At 44.2% G+C, this 8,281-nt stretch overlaps 1 protein-coding gene across 1 annotated transcript; it reads left to right on the top strand.

Annotated features, from left to right (window-relative positions):
- The first annotated feature begins 254 nt into the window (after nt 1-254).
- On the top strand, nt 255-6,918 carry LOC110336159 (T-cell ecto-ADP-ribosyltransferase 2). The gene is made up of 4 exons (XM_021218602.2): nt 255-278; nt 4,581-4,649; nt 5,112-5,847; nt 6,836-6,918. The coding sequence occupies exons 2-4, from the start codon at nt 4,596-4,598 to the stop codon at nt 6,916-6,918; spliced, it is 873 nt and encodes a 290-aa protein (XP_021074261.1). The 5' UTR covers nt 255-278; nt 4,581-4,595.
- The last annotated feature ends 1,363 nt before the right edge of the window (nt 6,919-8,281 follow it).

The raw sequence follows: 8,281 nt of genomic DNA, 5'->3' as shown, positions 1-8,281 counted from the left end.
TCAGCCACATAGCAAATTAGAGGCTAGTCTGGGTTAATGGGACCTTGCCTCACACAGAAGCAAAATTAATAATCTTAGAACAAGAAAGTGATGGAGTGTGGAAAAGGCCTAGTAGCAAATACAACTTACCTGATTTAAGTTGTTCAGAAGCCACCTGGACACCCTTCCAACGCTAACCTGAAAGTGAAAGCCCAGAGGATAAAAGGGCCCCAGCACTGCCTGCTACAACACTTGCTTTTAGAAGAGGACGGAGACCCAGCTACCAAACGTCTTCTCAGGTACCTAACGACTCTGAATGCCATTTTCCCCCTAGTTCCATGCAAACATTACCTTTTATCCTCTTCTCTTTTGCTTTATTTATCCTTTTTTAAATGAGGAGGGCATTTTGTAGCCTGAGCTGTACTAGAACAATCTCTGTAGATCATTCTGGGCTCAGACGTAAAGAGATCAACCTGACTCTGCCTCCCAAATACTGGGATTAAAGTGTACATCACTACTGCATGGCTATTTATTCATCTTTAATCTAGGAGTTTTAAAGGTAAGCTCTTGCTGTGTAGCCCAGTCTAATGCAGATCTCAAGGTCTTCCTGCACCAGATCTCCTGCATGTTGAGATCATCAGCTTGTTCTTTGTTTTAGTGTAGGATCTTGGAGATTGGGGGCAAATATGAAGCAGAAGGGACAGAGAATGGGAAGGAGGGAAGTGGGATGGGGATGAAAGGGGAGAGAGGGATGTGGATGTTTACATTGTGGTCCAAGGTGTTAGCTAACCCTGTTTCCAGGGGAATTATAATTGTCAGACACAAATTCCAGGTCACAGTGGGACTGAAGTGACCCGTGCTGCACATCTGCAGTCCGTATGGGCTGTGAGGGGCATCGGTGCCAGAGACTGAGGCTGTACCTAGCTGTCCCATAGAGAAGGAGACAGCAGCCTTGTGAGAGACAGACATTTGCATCAACCGCTCTGAGGAACTAGAGGGGAGAAGTGAATTGAAAAGCCACTCCAGGCTGGCTGAGCCATGTGTCCTGAGAAAGTCCCTGTGCTGACAGATGTTTCTGTTGGTTCTGGAATCTGGGATTTCTCAAACTTGCTGCCTTGAGTATAGAGTTTTGAACCCTCAGCTTTAAGTCAACAAAGGGGTGGTTCTAGCTGAGGCTGGAGAAAGATCTGGAAAGTGGAGATTTGTCCTGTGTCAAGAGGCTTCACTCTCCGTCTGGGTATGGCTCTGTGGAAAGGTGCTTGCCTGGATTGCACACATTCTGAGTTTAATCCTCAGCACCAGTCAGTTGGAATCTTATGCTGGGCAGTACTTCCTCAAAGCCAACTGTGGTCTGGAGAGAAGGCTCAGTGGTTAAGAGCACGTGCTTGCTCTTGCAGGGGGATCAGAGTTCGGTTCCATCACCAGTGTCACGTGTCTCAGAAGAGCCTGCATCTCCAGCTCCAGAGGATCTGACACCTCTGGCCTGAGAGGGCCCCTGTCCCTAATTGCACATACTCCCCCTACCCCATCTCAGATATGCATACACACACATTAGTAAAAGTAAGAAAATAAAATAAGCAAACTGGGGCTAGAGAGATGGCTCAGCAGTTAAAGATATTGGCTGCTCTCTGGAGGACCCAGGTTCAATTCCCAGCCCCTACATAGCAGCTCACACCTGCCTGTAACTCCAATTCCTGAGGATCTTACACTCTCACACAGACATACATGCAGGTAAAACACCAATGCACATGAAATAAAAATAAATAAATTTAAGCAAGCAAACTGTTTGAAATTAGCAGGAAGCCCATAAGAAATACTAAATGCACAACTTTGAGACTGGGGTCCAGGAATCTCTGTGGACAAGCTTCCAGAGAACTTTTTATACAACCAAACTTTAGGAACCATTCTGAGGAAGTAGTGGGATCCTAAATGTCTCCAGTCTGTACACATAGCCAGAGGAAATTGCCTGTGTTTCTATTGTTGTCCTTTGTTTTCTATCACCTCTTTTTGTTTTTAGAGTCTCACTACATCCTACAATGGCCAGGGATTTGGGATGTCCCTGCTTCTCCCTCCCAGTGATTGAGATTACAGGTGTGTTTGGCCATGCCTGGTTTATACAGGAAGACTTTAAGAACTTAGAGAGGACAGCGTGAGTCTTCAGACTCCTTAAAGAAGGACACGTAAGGTTTCATAACTTTGCTGAAAAAATTGATAGGAGGATATTGAAATTAATGAAGATAGTTGTTTCTATATAGAGAGATGTTGGATCAATACAAATATTCATTAACTTAATGCCATAATTAAAAAAATTTCTTGTCAAATAAGAATATTGGGAGAAATATTGGGAGAAAAATGATGAAATAATTAAATTAATAGTTATTTAAGATTATATGTCAGATATCAATTTGTATTGCATTAAATATTTGTGTGCGTCAGTGTGTGTGTGTTTGTGTGTTTTAAGAGAGGGTTTCACTATGTAGCATAGTCCTGTTTGCTCTGTAGCTCAGGCCAGCCGGGAACTAATGGAGATCCACCTGCCTCTCCCTCCTGAATGATGGGAGTAAAGGTGGGTACCACCCAAGAAGACATGCTTTCCATGTTTCATGAGACAAGGGCCTCACGATGTCCTGATACTTATAGTCAAGGGTGCCCTGAAAGTCTGATGGCCCTGTCTCTCCCTCTGAGGAGCTGGAATTACAGCTTGTGCCACCACAGTTAGTAAGTAGGCTGTGGTGAGATTCAGTTCAGGAACTCCTGGGTACCAGGTTGCCCCTTTACTGACTGAGATACATCCTCAGCTTATAATTTAAATATTTTAAATAAAACCTTTTACATTTATATATGTGCTGGGTACCACTACCCTGGCTTGTGCAATCTATCCTTACAGGAAGCTGAAGTAAAACTATCTGATGTCCTTGAGAGGAGTAACTGTGTGCAAACAAAGGCGACACTGTGCTCAGCTCTTACATAGCTGACTATAGTTCTTTTGCAGTATTTAATAGTTGTTTAAAGTTCGGAGTGTAGAGAAGTGGGAACCCTCACTGCAGTGCAGAACTCCTCGGCCTGTTGGCTCTGCGGTGTTCCCTAAAGTCTCAGGCAGGAGAAGGAAGCTGAGGAGGAGCCAGGAGTGCAGCCTCCCCAAGAACAACTAGTTAGCCACATGGAGCAGCTCCTCTCTGCCATTCTCAGGATGTGGGGAGAGTGTTGTCTTGTCAAATTAAGTAGAAATTCTGTGGAAAGTGAGACAACAGGCTTAGATAATTATGGAGTGGAGTTTTTGTGGTTTCCCAAAAGACAGAAGGTAGGAAGGAATGAAGGGATGGGTGGCAGGCCAAAGCGAGTGAGCCCTCCTCCTCACTCCTTCTCCTGCAACTCAGGGGACACTTTAAACCTCCACCCTCAAGAAGCAGTGAAAAGAATAAACATCCATAAGACACAACTCTAATTAAGGCAGGTTGTGTTGTTCTATTACCTCTCTTTTTCCTTTTCTTTAGTGTGTACATAACAACTACTCATGTATGAGCTTGCATGTGTAGGGACACACATGTGGAGCCAGAGAACAACCTTTGCTCTCTTCACTCAGGCACTGTCCACCAGTTTTGTAAAGACGGGGTCTCCGACAGGCCTGAGACACATCGAGTAGGCTGTTCTGACTGTCTAGTGACGTTCAGGGATCTCACAAATTCATTTCCTTCCAACTCCCAGTGCCAGAAGTACAAGTGCATTCTCCATAGCCTGATTTTCTCCTTAGGGCTCTGGGAATCAAACTCGGGTCTATGTTTGCAAGGCAAATATGGTACACACTGAGCTATCTCCTCAGTTTGTGTCTCCTATTACTTTTGCAAAATTCTTGATGCTGTAAAGTTTACAATCAATGTGCCCACTTAGCTCACAGTCTGATGGCTGTAAAGTCTAACTACCATGGCAGTGCTGGCTGGTTAGGGTTTTCCTGGCAGAGTCACAGTGTGGCAGAGAAGCCATGGCCATGTGCAGAAGGGAGTACATGAAGGAGAGGAAACCAGAGAGGCCGAGGCTGGACTTGCTCCTGCAAGAACTGAGTAGGATCCCACAAGACTCAATCCATCTCTTCTGATGATGATGCCCTCCAGGACCCGGTCCCATCTCAATAGACCTTACCTCTTAAAGGTTTCACTACCTCCATATGGGCACACTGGCACATTGGAGGACAACCATAGCCAAACATAGAACATAGTGAATATTGACACGATTAAGAGACTTCATTCAGAGGTATCAAGCTGAATGAGAGCCACAAGGTAATCCAACCAGGACAACAGTTTACATATCTGGGCAGAGAAAATCACCACAGCCTGTCAGAGACCTGCAAACCCATGTCCTGTTTTCCACAGGACATCTGTGCATCTCTGTGTATTAACAAGATTAATTAATCATAGATCTTTACTAGATAGATAGAGAAGATATCGATGACCACATCACTGGTAAGGGACCCAAGCAGATTGGTTCACAGAGTCCTGATATGCCGAGCCTGCATGTGACATAGACATTACCCCAGAGCTACTCCATCAACAGACTGTTAAAGGACTGTGTGCACACCTCTTTCATTGCCTTATATTTTCTTGCAGCTGTTTTTGAACTTGATGATGATATCAAAAATGTCCAAGTTCTTCCTGACTTGGTGGCTAACCCAGCAGGTAATATTCTCAACCCACATCCTGTTGACCTCGCTTTCCCCTGCCTACCTCTTTGCAATATGATAGTTCCCAGGGTTGAGTCTGTGGTAACGGATGTTAGAGAACATGAACCTTTGAAGAAGAAAGGTAAAGATAAAAACAGAGAGTTGTGGGGGGGTGAATATGAACAATCTGTAGTGATATATGACTATGTAAAGATCATGATGAGGCCTCTTGTTTTGTGTGCTCACTAAAGAACTTATTGAATAAAGTAGGAAATATGGTATCTGTAAACACAAAGAATTCAGCAATCTCAACCTTGCCTTTCTCCCTTCTTATGATGTAATGAGATTATGCCCATGCTTGAGCCATGTGTAAGGTTGGTGTATGTGACATCTCAAGCTGCAGGCTCCACAGCATCCAGCACCTGCTGGTAACTTAGCAAACTTTGGAGTAACAGAGGACCTTGCTTCTTTCTTTCAGGTGACTGGCCTGGCAGGGTCTTCCATGCTAGACATGGCTCCCAATGCATTTGATGATCAGTATGAGGGCTGTGTTGAAGACATGGAGAAAAGGGCACCCCAGCTGTTACAAGAAGACTTCAACATGAATGAGGAATTAAAACTTGAGTGGGAAAAAGCAGAGACACGATGGGAGGAGATAAAAAATAGTACGAGTTATCCCGAAGGGTTCCATGATTTCCATGGAACAGCTTTTTTAGCCTACACTGGGAACCTCGCTATAGATTTTAACAGAGCTGCTAGAGAATTCAAGAAAAACCCTGGTAACTTCCACTACAAGGCCTTCCATTACTACTTAACAAGAGCTCTTCAGCTTTTGAGTGACCAGGGTTGCCATCTAGTTTACCGAGGCTCTAAGACTAAGTTTCGTTATTCTGGGACAGGCTCTGTGCGGTTTGGGCAGTTCAGTTCTTCATCTTTAACAAAGAGGGTAGCTCTTTCTCCAGACTTTTTCAGTAATCATGGGACACTCTTTATCATCAGGACCTGCTTGGGGGTTAATATCAAGGAATTCTCCTCATTCCCTCGTGAAGAGGAGGTGTTAATTCCAGGCTATGAAGTATATCACAAAGTCACAACACAAAATGATAAAGGGTTTAACGAAGTATTTCTGGACTCCCCAGAAAGGAAGAAGAGTAACTTCAATTGCTTCTATAATGGTTCTACTCAAATAGGCAACATTGATTTCAGCATATCAGGTGAGTCTGTCTGTGTTAGAGATGGAGCTGGCAGGGAACCTCATGAAATGGAAGAGGGGGTGCTCCCTACCAGAAGCAATATGATAGGCAGTGCACATGTCGAGAGCCTGGAACAGTGAATGGTAGCATTGGTAAAGCCAAGGGCAGGTACCTCAGTAATGGTACATCAGAAATGATTGAAACAGTGAGCAATATCAGGAAAAAACTATTACCAGTCAGAGTAGCCCTGACACCCTGAAAGGTTCCTGAAAACATGAGAAATCTTTGGAGGCAGAAGTGGAACTATGGGAAGAGATCACAGGGATTTTATGTGATTGCATAGAGAAATTTTGAATTTGGATTAATCCCAGGGAAACTCTGAGACCTACCCAGGTACAGAGTCCATCAAGAAGGATCCTGCCCATCTGGGCCAAAAGGTCCATGTCCAGGACAGACAACAGGCAGACTGAGAGTCACAGGTAAGGTCTAGTTCACACCAACTAGTATAGAAAAATGGTGCTTCAACAATAGACCTTCAGAAACTTCACACCTACAGTCCTCTTCTTAGGTGAAGAAGGGAAAGTCTGCAGTATTCCCTAGAAGGCCAGGGAAGACTCTGGATAGAGAAGGCTTTCTCCTCCTCCTCCTCCTCTTCCTCCTCCTCTTCCTCCTCCTTCTCCTCCTCCTCCTCCTCCATCTACTACTACTACTACTACTACTACTATCATCATCATCAACAACAACAACAACAACATCATTATTCTAGACAGTATCTTAGAGCACAGAACCTGGGACATGGTGGGAATCCATCCATTTGCTTACTCTCCTGGTATTTGAGTACTTTATGAATAGTACTGAGTGTGCTGGAAGAGTCTAGCCAGGCACCCTAGCCCTCTAGAGCCTACTCTCTCGGGTTTTGAGCTGTATATAAAGCTCTGGATGTTCAGGGGAGATATCCATGTCCTGAGAGATCCCACACTGAACACTCTACTTCTCCTCCCTTCTTCAGGATTCAGAGAGAGCTGTGTATCCCGGTTCCCTGTGGTTCTCCTCGGTCTTCTGGTCCAGCAGCTTGCTCTTGCTGAGCTGTAGCCCTCTCCTGTGTGCAGTTTGTGGGTCTGAGTGTTAAAGAGAGGCCAAGGGGGCAAGCCTTGATTGGTTATTTAAGATCTGTGGAAGGGGAAAGGGTGGGATCCTTTCAGGGGAGGTCTGCTTTAGCATTCATGACTTCTATAAGCATCCAAGGTGTCTTCCGGGTCTGTCTTGAAACTTTGCTCTCTGACTTCAAATTACGACACTTTGCTATGATCAAAAAGCAATGTTTGTCTGCCTCGTCAGCAGTAAGAAATTTACAATCTAGGGAAATAAAAACTTATAATCGCAGCTTGCTTTGTAACTAGATATTTCTATTTTTTTATTATTTGTCTGAGAAGCTCTTCTAAAGTATGAAATCTGATTCCCACACTTCTGTAGCTGAGAAAGTTCACAGACCACATTCCATGTGCCTTGAACATAAGTTTTGATCCAGTTACAAATCTACTCCCTACTCTACTCCACTAGAAATACAACCAGCTACTGAGCCTATTAGTTTACTTTAATAACCTTGATTGTCTCTAAAATCATAATTAAGCAAATTAATTTTTTGAGTCAGGGTTCCTCTGTGTAACATACCTGCCTGTAGTAGAAATTGCTTCATAGAATAGGCTAGCCTCAAATTCACAGAAATGTGCCTGCCTCTGCCTGTTGAATGCTGGTATTAATGGCATGCACCACCACTCCCTGGCTAAGGTCATTAATTTTAAAAATTGTATTATTTCTGTATGTGCATGATGTGAGTGTGTTCATGCCTCAGAATGTGAGTAAAGGCTGTTGGGAACAAGCAAAAGAGACTTGTCCTAAGTGCTGCCATTTTGTTTTCAGACTCCACTTAATCATAGGGGGAAACTAAGTTCAAGGCCCCAGCCCTAGGGAAGCTGGGGACTTCCCAACAGCTGAACAGCGTCTGTTGTAAGGTGACAGTTGTCTGAGTTCAGCTATCTCAGGGGCAACTTCTCTGTTTTGCTGGCAGGGTCAAACTAAGTTCATATTCCCAGGTCCAGAAACCAACTCCTATCCTGATTGGTGGAAACTCCCTTGCTTAATCCCTTATGTCAAAATATGATTGGAGAATGCTACAGCCCACCACACACTCCTTCGATTTATGATTTCATTCTTTAAATATACTGTCTGACTTCCCTTCAGGGTTGGAGTTCAGCTTCAGGGTCTGTTCTGCAGCCCTGATCTATCCTTAGCAGCTTGATTACAATGAATTTTTGTCATCTGCATCGGCCTGGTGTTTGAGTTCTGTTGGATCTAAGCAGACCCCATAACAGGGTCAGAGGACTACTCAGGGCATCAGCTCTCTCCTTCCACCCTTATGAATGTTCCAGGAATCAAACTCAGGTTCTCAGTGTAC

The sequence above is a fragment of the Mus pahari genome, chromosome 1 (genome assembly GCF_900095145.1).
Source record: "Mus pahari chromosome 1, PAHARI_EIJ_v1.1, whole genome shotgun sequence".
NCBI lineage: Eukaryota > Metazoa > Chordata > Mammalia > Rodentia > Muridae > Mus > Mus pahari.
Note: the sequence above shows the minus strand (reverse complement) of the source record. Positions and strands in the feature narration are given on the sequence as shown.

Coding starts and splice junctions, on each gene's coding strand:
- LOC110336159 (XM_021218602.2), top strand. CDS start 4,596: ATGATGATATCAAAAATGTCCAAGTTCTTCCTGACTTGGTGGCTAACC. Junction 4,650..5,111: donor CTTGGTGGCTAACCCAGCAG/GTAATATTCTCA, acceptor TCTTTCTTTCAG/GTGACTGGCCTGGCAGGGTC. Junction 5,848..6,835: donor CATTGATTTCAGCATATCAG/GTGAGTCTGTCT, acceptor TCCCTTCTTCAG/GATTCAGAGAGAGCTGTGTA.